The sequence below is a fragment of the Struthio camelus genome, chromosome 23 (assembly GCF_040807025.1).
Source record: "Struthio camelus isolate bStrCam1 chromosome 23, bStrCam1.hap1, whole genome shotgun sequence".
Taxonomy (NCBI): domain Eukaryota; kingdom Metazoa; phylum Chordata; class Aves; order Struthioniformes; family Struthionidae; genus Struthio; species Struthio camelus.
This window is the reverse complement of record NC_090964.1, coordinates 10794198-10813185: the sequence shown is the minus strand read 5'-3', so window position 1 is coordinate 10813185 and position 18988 is coordinate 10794198. Positions and strand designations below refer to the sequence as shown.

Genomic DNA, 18988 nt, shown 5'->3' with positions numbered 1-18988 from the left:
TTCCTTTCCTTTTTATTTATCAGTTTAAAAAAAAAAAAAAAAGTCAAGAAACCCTGCAGCATGGACTTCTATAAGAAGGTTCTTCTCCTGCCTGCTTGTTCTTCTGTTGTGCAGTGAAAGTAAAGCTTTCCTTAATGAGACTGAATTACCTTTGCATCTATTCCTAACACAACTGGGAAAGGCAAAGAGAAGGTGGTTCTCCATCTTCATCCCAAAACATTAGTGGACTCCTCATTCTTCTTTGCATGCACCCCCCGACTCAGCCTCCCCACTTCCCAGTGGAAGGAGTTTTTCCTGGCCTCAGCCCCCCCCCACCCCCCACGCCCCTTGCCAGCCCAGCCTGGCACTTGCAGGGAGGATGTAGCTGCTCCAGTCTCCTGTGGCTCAGTGCAGGCACCCTGCTCAAGCGGGACACAGCGCAGGAGACAGCAAGAATGCCTCGACTGCACTGGAGGGAGCAGGTAAAACAGCCGGCTGGAAGGAAGGAGCAGGCAATGGACAGGGCTTGCCAGACTCGTTCTGCAGAGCTTACAGCCATTTGACCAGCTCCCACCGGCCCCCCCTGTCCAACAGAAAACAGTTTTGGACACCACAGGAATTCTCCACTTCCCTGTGGTTGTGCCCTGGCACTTCTCAGGAGCCTACTGCACTCCTCTCCAGCTTGGGAGACCCCCTTCCCAATGGGCACACCCTTTAAGGCAGAAAAGCTGCCTGAGCAGGAGCTAGCCTCCTGTAGGGCTCAGCCTAAGTGCTCTGCTCCCAGCACAAGGCTGAGAGGATGAAGGCAGGGCAATCCTGCTGAAGCACAGAAAGCTTTCAGTAGGGTGCCTGTGAGTGACCTCTTTAACTTTGATTCAGTAGATTAGTAAGCTGACAAGATGCTCTAACCTATTTTAGGCAGGTAAGAAATACAAAGCAAGTGCACAGCAATCACGACAGATCCTCTCCGCTCTGAAGCGCCAGGGAAGCGGTGAGCCACAGCATGCTGCTCAAAAATTCCAAACAGCAGCGCACCCCAGACCCAGCCCGAGCTTGGAGGGGCCAGCGATGGTTTCAGCAGCAGGCTGCTTTGACTCAGTGCTGACAGATGAGAACAAATATGCACCAATCACTATACTCCTAAGTATTGTCCACCTCCCCAAGTGACCAGCGCCAGGAATGAACTGGAGCACAGGCACGTCCGGCTGACTGACATGCCTTGATGGTACATGAGGAGCACTCACCCTGAGGATGCCATCAGCCATCTGCTTCAGGGCTGGGAGGTGCACAGTCTCCAGGGCAGAAGCCTTGGGTGAGAGAATTCAGAGTGCCTGAATTTCTGCCTTTTTTTTTTAAAAAAAGGTGATGCTGCAACACATATAGCAGCAGTGAGACTGCAGGGACAGTTTTGACCAGATTCGCATTAGATCTGTCCTTCCGGACTTTTCAGTATGGCACCAGGGCTATCACTGCAATAAAAAGGGGCCACTGACATCATAGCCAAACTGCTGACACTAGCTCTTCCCTTTCTGGTTACAGAAACTAACCTCTATGCTTCAGCACACATTCCTTTATCTGTATCACTTTAGGTTTGATCAAAATAATAAGAATCCTCACATACATACACACCCTGGAAAATAATCATCATCTATAAAGATGTCATTTTACTGGAAGGCCCAGCCTTGAAATCCTGGAACATTTTTTGACCACATAGCTTTCATTCTGGGTTAAAAAGTGACACAGCCAAAGGTCAGTATTGCTTTAGAGGGGCAGTAGTTTAGGGGCAAGAAAACACAACAGGTTATAAGTCATATTTAACCAGCTGTCTCATCGTATAACCAGCTATTCAATACCAGATGCAGACCCCACTGCAAACAGCAGAGGAGTCTTCACCTAGTTAAAAGGTCTGATCAAATCTGTGACACATCACTTGCATCCCCAGAGTATAACTACTGTACGCACAGAGCCACACAAACATGCTCCTGTTTCAAAGAATGCCCTCAGGAGGGTTCCTCTCCCACAGCCAATAAATGACCTTTCAGCCTGTGAGGTTCAGGAAACTTCAGATTTGTTTTGAAACCAGCCAGCTAGACTAACTCCAGGAGCACCTGTTTCCCTTGTTTGTGATTAACTAGAAATAGCCATTGCCCCGTATTAAACTAAGAGCACAAATTTGAATAAAGACCATAAAGTTATTTGCCAAGTCAGATAAGAACATGCTGTACTGCAGTATAGCAGGTGGGAGGGGAAGATTTTTCCACAGAAATGCAAATATTAATATTCCTATTGCATTTCATTCCCTGTTCATAGCAAGGCGCTACAGCAATGCCTTGCCATGGTACAGTCAGTACACTAACATGTTCAACACCTGGCACAATGCTACATATGAAGTAGATTTTACTACCTCCCCAGTCAACTGGAGAACATGCTCACCTCTGCTTAAGTTAAAGCTGTAGAAAATTAATGCCTCTATTAGAGCTAACAGGAGAAAGCATGCCTTTATTTCCAGAGTATACAGTGGAAACTGGTCATAAAACTGAAGCAAAACCCCCACTGTTTCTTCCAAAATAACTGATTATATCTCACTGCAAAAATGCAGGATTGAAGTTCCTCTATCCCCATCCTCTTTCCCATCTGCTTTATTTTCCTCCCCACTCTGAAATGAAGCCTCCATGCCAGCAACATCAGCAATCCGCACAGCTGCCTCAGAACACATCCAACAGCCTAGCTTCAGCCATGCTGCATAAACAGCAAACTAGTAATTGAACATGCCATTATCTGCTGCAGCAAGCTGTTTGGAGGGGTTTTTGACCCATCGCACCGCACCAGTTAACAAGCCTTTGAATATCCAGCCAGCCTGCTGCTGCCGTTACACTGCGTATAGACATCTAAGATTGTCAGAGGGACCCCAGGGAGGTAGGATAATTTTTCCAGCTTCCCAGGGAAGTGAGCCAAAACATCAAATGGACTTTCAAAAAGCCACCAGAGATGAAGTAATTCAAGCCAGCAGTTTTTATTTATATAATACAAGTTCTTACTTTGCCATAGCTTTCACATGGCTGCCTCCATCCAGTACATAAACTATATATTCCATAATGATATAGAAAGTTCAGTAAAATGTCAGCTTTTGAGTATAAAATGTTAATCTTTTGATTGCAAGAGAATAAGCATGTATCAGCATTCTGTCAGAAAAACAAAACAGACCACGCCAAGTAACACAATGGCTGAGTCAAGAACAGTACTAATTAAAAACAGCATCAAGCAGCAAGTTCCTGGACAATAACATTAAAAACTATTTTTCCTGTAATTTACAAATATGCAAAGTATCAGGTTACTTAAAATTAAGAAGCATTTTGCTTACTAACATGAAACATTACAATTTTGTAATGTATCATAATTAACCAGGTATACAGGTTTCTGTGTCCCTGTGGTTTCTACGGCACATGGTGCCAGTTTGGGTAGGTCACTCCTTGGACAGAGGGAAGAATCATAATAGACAAAATGGCTCCTGAAGAGTATTCTCAGCAACAGCTGTATTCCACTCTCCCCTTCGTAATTTGCCACTCAACAACCTTGGTTTAACCACAAGATGGACTTACTTAAAAAACCAAAACAAAAAACCCACACAGATACAATGTGTATCAACAAATCAACTGCTTCTGGCCTGCAAGTGCGAGAATCTTCTTTGTATTCTAAGCACAGTGAAATTCCAGGACCAGAACCAATTACTACCGTAATGGTTTTTGCATATTTAAAATCTGTTACAGTATCTACAGTAAAAAACATCTTACAAAGGAACAGGGAATGAAAGGGGAACAGTCTTACCAAACAGGCCTTATTACACATTTTTGGATGCTGTTGTAGCTTGACAAAGCTGAAGGGGACAGGAAAACATTAGTGAGAAGATGAAGCAACAGCTTTTTAGAAAAAATACTGAGAAAGCCTCAGGAACAGTATTGGCAGCAGTCTAGATTTGACTACAGCTGTTTTACTGAACGCTCAAAACTATTGCTGTCTGAGGACAATAGGCACAATATTGTAAATCTTCTTTGTCAGTGTTACACAGAGAGCCTAAGACTGGTTACAAGGCAAGGTCAGTGTTTTAGAGCACGATCAACAGTGTGGTCATCCACATGTTCTGACAAATGCCTTTCAGCAAATGCAGAACATACAGCTCACATACAGCTTTGCAAGTGTCAGGTCTTTCATCCTGAGAAAGGAAGGATTACACTCCTAGCTCTTCCTGTTTCTGGGAGCTGTGCAGCTTGCTTAACATTTGTGGTATATATTGAAGAATTACCTCCTCTCAGGAAGGTAAGCTCAAGTAGGAGGTTAGGTAAGGAAAGTATCACTGAAGTGCCCAGGAAAACCAAATCAGTCAGCTAATCTAGCTTCATACTAGATTTATAATCCAACATTTTCCACAGATCTGCATGGCAGAATTTAGCAGAAAGGCTTAGTTAAGAGCTAAGAACAGCCTTGACTATGCATTGCAACCTTCACAAACAAGTGTCACACCACTACAAAGGAGCAGTCCCCTGCCATTCACAAGCCCTGTAGTTCTTCCTCCACGTGCCTGATGATACACTAAGCCATCTCAAAGCCAGAGCTCATGGGAAGAGTGAGGCCACATACAGTTCTGAACCGCAGCAACTGAAGATGTGCCTGACTTACCACTTACCTCCACAGGAAAAACCCTGCTCTGAAACAGCAACCCTTCTCCTGTTCAGCTCCCAGATTCTCTTAAATATGCTCCGGGGAAGACAGGGCCATAGGCTGTTCTTACATCTTTAAGAGGGGTACAGTCATGACAATACCAGAATTCACTGTGAGCATAACACACCTGGTACTCAGCCTCCAGTTTGAGCCGAGTGCTTCCAAGAAATAAGGAGGAGCCCTCAAAGGGCACCTATGGCAGCTACAGAGTGCTCTCCACATGACAAATACTTCCTCTCAAGCTTTTGGTATGCCTGGCTCCCCTCAGCATCTGCTCATATACCTGGGTTTTGAGACTTATACGTGAGTATTTCTGCAGCTAGCCTTTGGGGATCCAAAAGCCGAGGGAAACGGCTCATCACAGCATCCACTAAATGGGGATGGAAAATGCCACACAGCTTGACATGCACATTGGCCCTCTCCTCTGCAAACTGGTCTGAGGGAGCCCACTGGCAAGAGTCCCCCCCATACGTCGGCCCCGGGGCTCTCTGTACTGATCGAGGATCTCGCACACCAGTAGATCTTGCCTGAGGAGGCGGCGGCGGCACCTGGTACGGTTCAGACCAATAATCACGAGAATGAGGTGGAGGGGCATTATACTCATTGGGCAGACTGTATTGCCCAGCACTGGCTGGATGAACAGGTACTCCATAGCCTGAGAAAGAGTGAGGTGGCCCTGAGAGAGATATCTCAGGGCTATACTGCAAGAAGCTAGCACCAGAGGAAGTAGATTTATGGGAACCATGCTTGTAAGAGACCAAACCATTTTGCTCCAAGCTGGGAGAATGTGCATAGACAGGTCTCTGCCTTCCACAGGTGCAGAGTGCCACCTGCTCAGCATGGGAATGATCACAGTGACTGGTAGATCTGTAAGGCCACATATCAGACATTTGGTTCTCCAGAGAGCCAATGCCTGAGTCGAGATGCTCCTGAGAGATATAAGAGAGAGAGTCCAAATGAGGATGCTGGTACCTGTCAGAAGATCTGTGGCTCCCATTATTAGGGGGGACACTGCCTGACACAGAGCCTTTGACTTGAAGGGGTACATCACTGGGCTTTGCTTTATGAGTCAAGCTTTTCCTCTCTGCAGAGACCTTCTGCAGAGAGCTTTTATCACACTCTGTGGGCACAGAGCACAAGAGCTCTGCTTGGGAAGCTTTCTTGCCCTTTTTCTCTTCCTTGGCAGCACTGGTACTTCTAGTAGGAGACAACCTTGCATTGGCTCGGAGTTCATCCGCTAATGAGCGCTGCGGTTGATTGATCCTTTCAGGGTGGTAGAATTTACACTTAATTCCATAAGTGCATTTCTTCCCTGCAAGAAAAGGCAGAGCATGGAATGACCAGCTGAAATTTACTAAGTGCACGAATTATATATACTTCATACAGACACTTCAGTCTTCATGTTTAGAAGGCAGGTCTTACCATAAGGGCACTGCTGTTTCTTGTGTTCTGGCACCACAGGTTTCTTTCTCAGAAAGTTATCCAGGCTGGGGCCATGTCGCCCTAAGGGATCATCTGGAGGCATAAACCTAAAGAGAAAAATCTCAGTCAGGAGCAGTTCACTTTCTGGCATCAGGATTTCCTTTCTTCTAGAAGTCTCCCACGTAATGAAGATTAAAAGCTACCTGATCCCTAAAAAGTCTTCCTATGTCATTGAAGAGAACTCTCCAGTCACCTGGTAAAGACTGGCATGAGGTGCTTCTCTTCAGGCACAGGGGAAGTTTGTGCTCTGTTGCTGGTCACTGTTTCATGCATGAAGGTAAACCTTGCTGCTGGGCAGCCTGCTAATGACTGCCCTGGGAGGAAATCAAGCCCAGGCGCCTTTCTAGGAAATCCAGTAAGGCAGAGCTCCTAGCTCCAAACCATGAAGAGCAATTAAGATTACTCCAATTCTTTATGCCTTTGTACCCTCCCAATTGGGCAGTTCCAGTCATTCTTCCTTCTACAAAAGGGGGCTCAGGATTGCTGTGAGGTTTTGGTTTTTTTTTTTTTTCCCCCCTCTGCACCAGCCTTTTGCTCTTTTCAGGCATCATCTGCTATTGCTTCATTAAAACAAGGCAGCTTGTTCATTTGGCACTTTTTTTTTTTTTAAAGCAAAGGAAGAATGGGAACATACTTGTCATTTACAAACGAATACATCAACAGACGCTCCTCAATGAATTTCTTCCACTCAGGACGCTCATTCTGCAGGTCCCGATAAGTATCGTTAGAAACCACAATGCCATCAGACTCATGTGCCAGTTTCACAATGAATCGATCATCATAACAGACAACACGCTTGCCTCCAACCCGCCTGGAAGGAGTGAAGACCAGAATTTTCTTCTTTTCAAGGTCACGGAGAATGTACTGGTCTAGAACAAACACAACTGTGAACATACTTATACAAATGCGCGCAGCCCAAAGGCCTCCTCTCACTGATGATGTTTAAAAAAACACAAAACAGAAAAGGAAAAGTTATTTCATCTTTCTGCAACCCAGCCTCTATTCCCAGCTCTTATAGCATCTGCTAGGCTTGCCAGAGGTAGATTCCTTGCCCTGGCACCTGTATAGCATGTAAAAACATTCAGGAATCACAGAAGCTGCTGCAATACAGCAAGTCTCATCCACATAACTGCATGGATACAGAGTGTTGATTTGCATTTAAGACTGGCAGGCTAGCCTCTCTTTTACTGCTTTACTACATGCAGAAATTTCTTTTGAGTGGATTTAGTCAGAAATCTCAGTTGTTTGTAAGTTCACAGCAAGTTCCCTTCAATATGAATAACTCTAAACCTCCATCAAGCGTTAACTTTCAGCACATTGGGGAAGTTCTGTACAGTCTACAGTGTCAAATATATTAGTCAAATATATAGCATGAAAATGAATCACTTCAAGGAGAAAAACTTCACATGAGGAAAGAATACAAGTTAGGAAGCAAAGAGGAGCATTATATTCTTTGTTCTCTGAATTATTCCAACCGATCCGGGCAAAAACTTGCTTAGGGGAGAAGTTAATAACTTTAAATCTCACTGGTCAGTAGAGCTGATTGGATCTCCTACCACTCAGATCGTCCATTCATGAGTTAATTACTAACTAGTCAGAACTTTGCAAGCTCATTAAGTCACAAAGCAATAAGCCTGAAAAGCTACTTTTGGTTTTCATATTTCCACACCTGTTATAAGTACATCTGGTCGTGGCTGTTCTTTCCTCCAAGATGGCACAAAGACTGTAATATCCTTGTGTCCTCTGTCCCAAAACCACTGTACAGCCAGGAGGATACCTCGGCAGGAGAACACTTCTTTATTTCCATGGCTGCATTGAAGAAGACAATTGTGAGGATTTCAATATTTAGGTAACGTTCAGACTACTCAGACAGTACACGAAGCAAATGGATCCAGCAATTTAGACAACCTTTGGTGAAACATTTGAGTAGCAGAATGAGTATTCTTTGTTAAACTTGTGTAACTAGCACTAAGATCTTCAGAGAGTTACTGTTGCTGTTGACACCTCAGTATACTAACAAACACCCAAATCCTCAGCAAAGGGAAAAGCAATCGTCACTTTCAGCTGCTGACATCCCAAATTTTTTTCTTCAGTTCTAAACTCCAGATTTTTTGCCTGGAGTATAACATACCTTTGAACCACCTTTGTCCTGTTCTGCTAGCTAGCACCAGTGCCTAGCCTCTGCCACTGTGAACTACATATTCACTAAGTGGTTTCGCTTGGAAAGTTACTCTGACGATTTAATGAGAGCAAGCCATTTTATACACTCTTACTTCAAAGACAACATTATTGAGGACAGATGCTTCTTCATTATATTACGGTCCAGAAAGCTTGTTGCCAAGTGCACTGTTTGCATGAAATTGCAATCAATGCTGAATATCTTAATGACACTTGGCAGTTAGAATCAAGGGAAAGAAAAGTTTAACAATAGTGTCAGAAGCTACCTACTAATACAAAAAGCTGCTTCTTAATTATTCATTAAGTCACATCAATAAGTTTCCAGAAATTTCTAAATTTCTAGATGAAAACTACCCATCCTATTTTATGAGTTCCAGTATTCAGTGTTGTTAGTTCTTCTGCAGACAACAGTACTGACCAACTTTCAATAAGAGTCTGCATTTCAGGATGACACTCTGATAAGATGAATTATACTGAAGATGAGAAATGGCCTCATAATTCAGTAGGATTTCCTCACCTGGGTATGCTCTCATCCCCAAATCTTACTCTTCTCCTGTACACTCAAATGAAACTTCAAATCCCAATGCCACTTAGCATGCTAGCAAATAGATTTAACAACCTTTTGTGCAAAACATAACACTGCCTAATCTTAAGAGACACCTGTATAAGCAGTTGTGGAGCCAACAAAACAAGAGATACTGTGAAGTATGAGATGTAATAACACAAGTTAGGGGGGTGTGTGCAATGAATGCTTGTAAACCTTAAAGTTATTAAATTTCATAAGTGAAATTTGTGTAGAAAATATCTGGAGCCTAAGCAGGACATTAAGTGCTTAGTTATGACTAGATATTTGCATGAGGTTCCAGTAGCAAAAAAGGCACATTACAACCAGGGACCATAGCTTTGGGACATGGCAGGGTCACCCCTGAAGACTCTGTAAATCCTTAGTCAAATGCAGTGGTGTGTACTGTGAGCATATCTAGCAACCCCAAGGCAGTATAGGGAACACAAAGCGAGTACACTACAGTGAGATACTGACTAAATGCACATAAATGGCCTCACAAGAGAAAGACAAACAGGATGTTTGAAGTGCAGAAGGGGAAAGAAGGAGGGAAAGGAGGAGAGCATAGGTAACTGGGCAAAAAGTAGCAAGAGGAAAGCATCATATATTGCATAGGGAATGAAGCAGCCTGTAGCAGGGAAGATGTTCTGTAATCAGACAAGAAATTTGCCTCCCCACGCGGAGGCTTGAGAGAGAGCGAGCAGGTTACACTTACCCCAAGCAGTACAAGTGAGACAAAGGCAGAAGTGTAACAGCAAAGCTGAAGCAGAGAGGTGAAGGGGGTGAAGCCTCTTCGTACAATGTAGGAAAGGAAAAGAGCACAGCGGATGTAACCATGGCTTCTATCTCATATCACACTGTATTACTATCGAGCCTCACTCTTACCCATTTCTCAAGAATCTTTCAAAGGCAATAGTTTTCAGAAGTGTTTATCCTGTATTAATTTGCTGATAGACTTACATTTAAGCTCCCCTCCTACCCTTACTGAAATGTCAAACCTCTTATGCATCATGAAAGATGCTAAAAGCAGTAGGTATTAAAGGGAATGAAAGTAAAAAAAACCCCAGTTACTCACAACACTATGCATCTGGGCAAAAAGTACTATATTATCATTCTAATACTGGATTCAAAGTGAATAAATATTTCCCAAACCAAGGAGCAACACTTCCTGCCACTTCTTTGCTGTTAAGACAAAGGAATTATGGATCTAATATGTTATGCCACTGTCGCCAGGTTGTGCTACATGAATTATGTTAAAGCAAATTCACAAGAAATCTTAAAAATAACCCAGATTTGTTTTGCATATGCAAAAGCCACTTCCTAGGTGAAATAAGTTCTGCATTTTTCCCCCCACCCACCTCTGAAGTAACCAGATTCAGCAGCTTTTATTTTCCTAAAGGGCTTAAAAAAACAAAACCCAACCTACAATCCGTGCTCTACTTCCAAAAGTCAGCAAGCAGTCTTCTTCTGAGACTAAAACCAAGTATAAAGTAATTATTGAAACAGACTGCATCCCAGCAGAGGCATTTCCAAGCGCTGTTACTGCTAGTACAACTCTACCAACAGAAAAACTTTTCTTCCTCCTGTCCTCATCTTTCTCTGAAATAGTTAAGAAAATGGGAGAGATGTGTAGTTTTTGTAGTGTCCTTTTGGTACATCTCAATGAAACTAACACCTAAATTAAAGCACCTTCACTAAGATTCCCAGATTAGAGAAAGGCTGACATGAACAGTCAGAAGATGCTCAAAAAAGTTTTCTTCCAGCTTCAGATTTCATGTTTGCTCTAGATAGGCAGACAGCTACCACAATCTTTTAAAGACTGAATGAGAAATAAGCAGAGATTTTTTTTTTTTTTGAGTCCCTGCTACTGATCCAGCTTGTACAGAAGGCAGCTAATTGGGCTGATCTGATTTGGCAGCAGCCAAGAAAAAATTCCCTTAGAAGGAAGTAGAAGCTAATTTCCACTATGATTTGCATATGTTTGTCAAGAGCTGTTCAGGGAGGCCGCTGTACACACTGCAAATGAATCAGCAGGGAACATCACACCATCAATACAGGAAGTTTCAGAACGGAATTCCCCTTCTGGCAAATTGCTTAAAAAAGCCAGACTGCTTTTCTAATGTCAAAGTCTGGCCTATCTGCAATGCTACTGCTGCCTTGTCTGCCCAGTCACACTTGCTGTGATCTCTCCTGTACTCTGAGGCAACTTTCACAGTTAAGTGGCGGCTTAAGTCTGTTCTACTTATCTGAGGTATGATTCTTGCAGTGAAGTTTACTTACCAGACCATATTTTATAATGGGATATCCACTGCAGTGACCACACAACTGCTGAAGAACTGCAGCAGCAGGAAGGAATTAGACCCTCCCACAGACTTCCAAGTAAAATCTTTTACCCTGACTCCACTCTCTGCTAGTCTCAGAATTCCACATTTTCACTGGGACTCCTACGATCTGTTAGTCTGTCACACAAAAGGCTGTGCACCATCTTTCCTCCATCCTACTCTGCCATCAGCCATGCCAAATAGAAAAACCACACCTGCAAACAAGCCTCCATTAAGCACTTTCATCTGCCTTTGACAAAACCTACAGTAAAACGCTCATAACAGCTCCCACAGCCAAAAGCTGAAAGTCGGGTCAATATGGACCCCGAACCTATAAATACTGGGCCTAGAGATTCCAGGTGCTCCACGAATACCAGAGTTCCCGAGCTCCCTAAATCACTGTTCCAACCTGAGAGGCTTCGTAGACTTTTTCCAGTTGCAGCGTCTGACAGAGCCTGCTCCTTCAATACCCGAACGCCCGAGATGCTGCGGCTGAGTCACAGCCCTGCTCGCGTCCGGAAACGGCAGAACTGGACGCCCGGGACGCTGCAGACTTGAGCGCCCCTTGGATATACCATCCGTTCGCTACACTGCGAAGAAATTTAACCAAAACAGGGGAGTCCCCAATGCAGGAGCCAGCTCCGCATTACAAAGCCTTCTCTAATTAACCCTGCAATTATTTATTGAGCAACTTCCTGCTACGGAAACTTACATAAAACCATTAGGCAAGAGGACATTATTCTTCCAGTTATCCTCCTCCTAAGCCAGAAAACAGCGGTCAAATTCATCATTTCCTATGAAGCACGGCTGCTATTTTCGGCACCGACAGCGGCGGGCGCCAACGGAGCGGGCAGCGCGGGCAGGCGCCGGGCTCAGCCCCTCTTCGAGGGCCCGTGAGGTAATGTGGAAAATATTAGCAACGGCTGCCAGCGCCCGGCTGCAGCAGCTCTCGGGGACGAGGCCGGCGTTCTCCGGAGCGCGCGCCGGGGTCCGCGGGGCGCAGGAGCCCCCTTCCCGGCTGGCCCGGCACGGCGCCGCCGCCACAACCTACCTCATGGCCACGTTGCTGCCGTCGATGACGACGGGCCTGAGGTTGTCGCCCTCCTTCTCCTCCAGGGGCGACGGGGCCGCGGGGGGCTTGTTGGCCGCTCCGCCCCGCGGCACCAGCGGGGCCTCGGCGGCCTCCGGCGGGGCCTCGGCGGCGGCGGCGTCCCGCTCGGCCGGGCCGTGCTTCACCAGCTCCCCCAGCACGGCGTTGGTGTCGGCGCCCAGGCCCAGCTTCTGCAGCACGGCGTGCACCTCCTCGGACGAGTAGCCCAGCTTGCGGAAGAAGTCCACCTTGAGCTGCATCTCCAGGCCGTCGGCGGGCTCCGGGCCGGGGCCCTCGCTGGGCTCCCGGGAGCCCATCGTCGTCCCCTCGGGCCGGGGCAGCGGGCGCACGGCGGCCGGCAGCGCCTCACGCCACCCGGGGCAGCCGGCGCGGCAGGAGACGCTGCCCGCACTCATGGCGTCGCGCCGCCGACTGGCCGGGCTCCCTCGCGGCGCGGACCTGCGAGGCAGCGCCGGCAGGTGAGCGGGGCCCGGCCCGCTCCGGCCCGCCCGCCCCCCCCGCCCCGCCGCCGCCGCCCCCCCCCGCTCCTTACCAGGCCGCCGCCGCCGCCCCGCCGCCGCAGCGTCTCCATGGGGCCGGGGCCGCCCGGGCGGCCGCCGCTTTATACCGAGCCCGGGCAGCGCTGCGCCGAGGCGGAAGGGCAGCGCGGGCGGGGCGGGGCCGCCGCCGCTTCCCGCTCCGCCCCGCCCGGCCGCCGCCGCCGCCGCTGTCCCGGGGCGGAGCCTGGCCGCGGGGCCGCCACCTCCCCTCGGGCCTGTCACCTCCCCCCGGGCCTGTCCCCAGCCTCATCACTTCTCCTCAGGCCTGTCCCCAGCCCGTCGCCTCCCCTCGGGCCTGTCCTCAGCCCGTCACCTCCCCTCAGGCCTGTCCCCAGCCCACCGTCTCCCCTCAGGCCTGTCCCCAGCCCGTCACCTCCCCTCAGGCCTGTCCCCAGCCCACCGTCTCCCCTCAGGCCTGTCCTCAGCCCGTCACCTCCCCTCGGGCCTGTCCTCAGCCCATCGCCTCCCCTCGGGCCTGTCCCCAGCCCGTCGCCTCCCCTCGGGCCTGTCCCCAGCCTCATCACTTCTCCTCAGGCCTGTCCCCAGCCCGTCACCTCCCCTCGGGCCTGTCCTCAGCCCGTCACCTCCCCTCGGGCCTGTCCCCAGCCCGTCGCCTCCCCTCAGGCATGTCCCCAGCCCATCACCTCCCCTCGGGCCCATCACCTCCCCTCGGGCCTGTCCCCAGCCCATCGCCTCCCCTCGGGCCTGTCCCCAGCCCATCACCTTCCCTCAGGCCTGTCCCCAGCCCGTCACCTCCCCTCAGGCATGTCCCCAGCCCATCACCTCCCCTCGGGCCCATCACCTCCCCTCGGGCCTGTCCCCAGCCCACCGTCTCCCCTCGGGCCTGTCCTCAGCCCGTCACCTCCCCTCAAGCCTGTCCTCAGCCCATCGCCTCCCCTCGGGCCTGTCCCCAGCCCGTCGCCTCCCCTCGGGCCTGTCCCCAGCCCATCATGTTCCCTCAGGCCTGTCGGCAGCCCCACGTCCCCAGCCCCATCGCCCAGCGGGGCAGCGGTGTCCCCTCTCCCTGTGGTCACCCTCGGTCCCCTCCCAGCCCGTTGCCGAGGTCCCTTCCTTGCAGAACCGTCCTCGCGGATGTGGAGACGGGCCCTTGTCTGTGAACACCTGCTTTTTATGCAAATCGTTTTGCAATAAAGGCAGATTTGCCCCAACAAGCGCGCTCGTTAGGTAAATTCATTCGTCTCCTTCCTGGTTTCCTTTAACGACAGCCTTTACTCTCGATTTTCTTATCTGCTGGCTGCTGCACGTCAGCTTGACTGACTTGGGATTGCAAAGTGGAGCAAGAGACACGGTAAAAACCTGAGTTAGCAAATGCAGATAAATCCCTGGATCAAAGAGATCGATGCGGTGGAGCAGCTGGCTTTCTCAGATAGGATTCCAGCTTGTCCTCACTTGTTACTATTCTGAGGTTAAAACCATTAAAAGTAATGTTTCAGAGGGGCTCCAGTCCTGGCCTTTTATATCCTCCCGCCAGCACATGTACATCTGCAATTTTAATTAGAGGTGCACGTCAAATGGTAACAACCCCAGCACCCTACATGCATGTTGGGTGCTTTCTGGGGGCGAGTGTGAGTGCTGACCTGCACGGGCTGTAAGGCAGCGTCCAGCATGTTGAGCCTCACCACATTAGAGACCAAACTTTGACCCGAGCACTGTCAGGAAAACATCCCTCCCTCCTGGCCTCTGCGCTTCAGTGCCTGGTAGCAAAGCTCAGGAAACCTGCAGGCTGAAAGTGGACAGGGAGGCAAACGGGAGAGAGGTCAGGCAATGCCTGGCTGTAAAAATTTCAAGTGCAAGGTCAATTCTGAGGTCACACCGGAGTAATTGAACGTGCACAACTAGTGTTTAAGCTAAGTCCAAGCGGTAGTCAGCTTTAGACAAATGGATGGTGTGAGCGTATGGCCACAAGTTTCTGGCACATCAGCGCAGGTGTTGTGCATATTTGTATGTTCTTCATGAATTTGTACCTCCAACAATTGGCACATGGCTGCAACACGCATTAATGCCGAAGTCGGCTGTGTCGTTTGGCACCGATAGCCCAGGGCTCGGGTACCTCAGCTGCACAGGCATCGCACAGCGGTGTTGGGGCTGACGGCAGCAGGACTGCCCGCAGCTGGGGTAACCTGTCCTGCGGTGGCAGCGCCCGGCCCCTGCGGTGCCTACGCACGCTGCATGCCAGCATGCGCCACACTTCGCCTCTCTGACACAGGTCTGTCTGACCGCTTTGATGCTTACATGTGATGCATGTGGTCATGATTCAATCGGTGGAGGGTTAGCAAACTGGGCACAGTAAATAGCAGACAGGAAGCGTGTATCAACAACCAGAACCTATCCCCCAACTATTTGCTAAAACCACCACTACAGACTGCATGCAGCTGCAGGAACTGAGCTAACATTTCACAATGTACAAAAATTGTGTATCTCTGTCTTTTGATTAATCATCCCTAAGCATTTTAATGAAGGTAGTTGCAAATTTGCTTCCCTGAGGCCATGTACCAGAGCCCAACTTAAGAGCAAGGGAACTCTCCCAGTTACAGGAATACATTTGCATTCATCTTCCTTGTGGTTACCCTGAAACAATCATTTTTTCTTGTCTCTGGCCGTGTCTGAAACCGCACTGTGTACTCAACAGTAACACACACACACAGGCTAGATTCAGATCAGAGATTATATCCTTAGTCAGTACTTAAGTAGGTGCTTTCCCAGCTCCTCTTTCCTTTGGAATCTACTCCAGTCAGCATGAATTTAGCATTTGTTTGTGTGCTGTTGCTTCCAGACTAGAGTCTATTGCACCAAAAGGTATGGCCACAGATGTGCTTTTTATAGGAAATAACCAAGTAAGATACACAAAGCTGGATCTTTTGATTTATGCAAAGCAGTGACAGCAGTTGCATGCCATCTTTTTTGATTTGGTAAAAAAGAAAAGCCAGAAAGAGGGTATATTGGCTTATCCACCCTAAATGTCAAAAGGGGTCATACGCTGGCCACACCCCAAAACTCTCTATGGTTCCTTTTGATTTTTTTTCACATTTGCAAACTGCTTGAAGAGAAAGTTTGCTTCAATTGCTTGGCATTGGGAGGACTGTTAGGGAGGCTCCAGCCTCTGAGGATATCAATATTTCCAGAACAAAGCCACTGCTCCTGGGATTGCTGATGCATAGGCCCTTCACTATGACATATAACATGAGAGACTTTATCTGTTTCTTCAGGAAAGGATACAAAGGCTCTGCTACGTAGAGAAAGTGATGGGAACAGCTGTCCTACAATGCCTCCTCCTCTACAGCTTCTTGTGAGAAAGGCTTGTATGGCTTCTCAGTTCCAGAGTAAGACACTGAGTCTGCTTCTCTGGAGATATTCAAAGCCTGCCTGGACGCGATCCTGTGCAATGTGCTCAATATGACCCTGCTTGAGCAGGGGGGTTGCACTAGATGATCTCCAGAGGTCCCTTCCAACCTTGGCCATTCTGTGATTCTGTGAAACTGTCCTTTGCTTCATTTGCGTGATTTGAGAGTAAATTGACCCATTCCAGAATATAGCATAGCGCAATAGTTATTGTGGTTAAATTCCTTGTGCAAACAAGCCTGGAGCATCTTAATCAATGTCTCCACAAGGACAGTCAAGCCTCTCCTTCGTCTTTCACCTAGACCTCGCCCTGTAAGGCTTCTGCTTTACTGCCTTTCAGCACATCGGTCCGAGGAATTAGCTTCAGTCTCACTTTCTCAAAACAAGTCTGAGGGTATATGGCCCTCTCTGCTTACCCTGGGGTGGAATATGCAGCAGGAATTAAATAAAGCCATTGCCTGGAGAAGATTACCTTGTAGGAAACAATGATAGCAGCAGCTCGCAAACATCAATTTTTAAATCCGTGAATCGCCCCAGACTGAAGAATGCCAGAAGAGTTGCACAACAGAGAACCTGTTTAAGGAGAGAGAAGGGAAGCACAATCAGATTGAGGGATTCACATTTAGCATTAAGATGCTAATAATCATTTTATGGGTTTCCTAATGGGACCTGAGCATCTCCTCTGCAACAGTTTCCTAAATTGCATTCTGCCATGTAAACTATGCTTCCAAGTGCAGATGCCAACAAATACCACCTTGTTTTGGAGAAGTGATCTTGCACAACTGTGATTTATGGTTGTGTACCACTCTGTCCCAGAGGGTCAGGTTCTCACCTCACATTGATTTAACTTTGTGCTAGGCTGGTGGAGTTAAATGATTTGCTGCTGGATGCAGGCCCAGTCCTAGAGCTGAGGTGCCTATAGGGGCTTGCTCTCAGGTCAGAGACGGCCCCATGGCTTGGAAGGCATGGCTGGAGAAGCCAAAGCCTTTTGGCACCAATGTATGCCAGTTCTGGAGTTCAGTCGAGCAGAACACAGATCGTTCTGCCAGCAGTCAGACATACCTTCCTGTTTCTGTCGAGGGAAGGCCTGCACAAGGAGAGGGCAGTCCATTTGGGATTTCTGGGCCTGCTATTTCTGTGCCAGTTAAGCAGTGCTTCTGTCTCAGTTCCATTGCTAGATATCTGCATTCACAGGAAGGAGCTACGGAAATCCCCTCGGTAGAGCACACATGTACAGGAACTTTCCTGATCAGGAACTTGTGAGAGCAAAAGGGGAGGGCAGTGGGCAGGCAAAGCCAGATGCCAGACCACAAGATGTGCCGAATCACTCTAGTCTGGTTATCAAGGGTAGCCAGTAGTGCACTTCATGCTCCTGAAGAATTATGTTTCTGAATCAATGCTTCTAGTAGGCATTGACAGGATTGAAAGCAATCAGGGGAAACAGTGACAGGCAATTAATTAAGCGGGTAATAGCAGGAGCATACCCCTGTTCCAGTGATGGACTCAGAACCTCACTGTCCCCCATCTCCTTCCAGTGCCTTGCTGACTCAAAGCAAAGCAGCACTTTTCTCCAGCCTGGTTTCTTGCTTGTGAAGGAGTCTTGTAAAATCTTGACATCATATTTTTCTAGGGATTTTTTCAGGATTACCACTCCCATGTCCCAGATTTTAAAGGGAGAGCTCATCCTCTGGCAGAGCCTTTCATCTCTCACTCGTACATTTAATGCAGTCAAAATAGGTGGTGTGCAAGGATCTTGTTATCTGCTGGCAGGGAAGAAGGCAGCCTCATACCACTTCCTTGCGAAGAGATGTCAACACTACAAAACTATTGCTAACCAGCCTCAGTCAGAAGCCTTGTCAGCAAAGTGGCCCTGGACCTGGCTTGTCTACTTACAGAAACTCAAGGAAGCTAACTCAAATCTAACTTCTGAAAATGGGCTAATTAAACTGCATTTATAAATGCCTATATGGGAACAGTTATGTTAATTAAGGACAATTTAAACAACCTTATTTAGTAGCAGTTGGGAGTAAATTAAACTGAATTAAGGCCACCAATTCTGAATGAGTTTTATGCAGAATCTTAATGTTCATTAATCCACTTTAGATTTCGTTAGTATAAGTTAACTTTCTTAAGACTCCTGTGCAGACAAGCCCTCAGCAATTAGGGAAAGGTACATGCAGATCTATTGCGCTCATTCTGCAAACTCTCTGAGAGAGCTTGAAAGGGCAGAGAGGCTTAAAACTTGGTCTGGCTGCCTTGGGATTTCTGTGTTTCTGACAGCTTTGGAGTCCTAAATCCTCTGTTTATCCGTGGAGCAGGAAATAGCACAGACAGCAGTGGCACCAGTGAACGCTCCACTGCACGAGCACATAAGCCATTTATGCCTTTATCCCTGGAGCCACAGGGACCCCTCAAGGTCTGACTGTGGAGTTTGTTCTCCTCACTTGGGGCCTTCTGACTCAGCGAGGTTAAGATGTTCACTAAGGGGGTCTAGTCAGTGCAAACAGCCTAAAACTACATTAGTTCCTTGTGTCAGTGCTCTCATCCAGGAACAGAGTCGCCATAGTTTACCACAGCTAGAACTCAGTAGTCAAATGCAAATAAATGAATGTCTCACTGTATTTATCAAAATGTGTGTCTGTGTCACGAGACCAACACAAGGTAGTTTAACTGAATCCTCATATCACCCGCGAGGTAGGGATTCAAGAAGCTGGCAGAGCTGCATCTGGGTTTTCTTTAA

The 18988-nt window shown here is 47.7% G+C and overlaps 1 protein-coding gene and 1 long non-coding RNA gene across 3 annotated transcripts; both read right to left on the bottom strand.

Moving 5' to 3' along the window:
- Positions 1-2976: 2976 nt before the first annotated feature.
- On the bottom strand, positions 2977-12782 carry ZC3H12A (zinc finger CCCH-type containing 12A). The gene is made up of 5 exons (XM_068917367.1): positions 12290-12782; positions 7847-7986; positions 6812-7046; positions 6118-6224; positions 2977-6007 (listed from the first exon to the last, which is right to left on the bottom strand). The coding sequence occupies exons 1-5, from the start codon at positions 12742-12744 to the stop codon at positions 4971-4973; spliced, it is 1974 nt and encodes a 657-aa protein (XP_068773468.1). The 5' UTR covers positions 12745-12782; the 3' UTR covers positions 2977-4970.
- Positions 12783-13631: 849 nt separating this feature from the next.
- Positions 13632-17487, bottom strand: LOC138062025 (uncharacterized). 2 transcript variants are annotated; one of them, XR_011136000.1, is made up of 3 exons: positions 17311-17487; positions 14487-16821; positions 13632-14391 (listed from the first exon to the last, which is right to left on the bottom strand). It is a non-coding gene; the product is annotated as an uncharacterized lncRNA (long non-coding RNA). The 2 variants fall into 2 exon arrangements; XR_011135999.1 differs by having other exon boundaries at positions 13632-14632; positions 16721-16821.
- Between the last annotated feature and the right edge of the window lie 1501 nt (positions 17488-18988).

Bases quoted from the DNA above. Each gene is read 5' to 3' on its own strand.
- ZC3H12A (XM_068917367.1), bottom strand. From the start codon at position 12,744: ATGAGTGCGGGCAGCGTCTCCTGCCGCGCCGGCTGCCCCGGGTGGCGT. The intron at 6,225-6,811 runs GTATGTTCCCAT...TTTTCTCTTTAG, and splicing joins TATTCGTTTGTAAATGACAA to GTTTATGCCTCCAGATGATC. The intron at 6,008-6,117 runs GTAAGACCTGCC...CTTTTCTTGCAG, and splicing joins GAAACAGCAGTGCCCTTATG to GGAAGAAATGCACTTATGGA.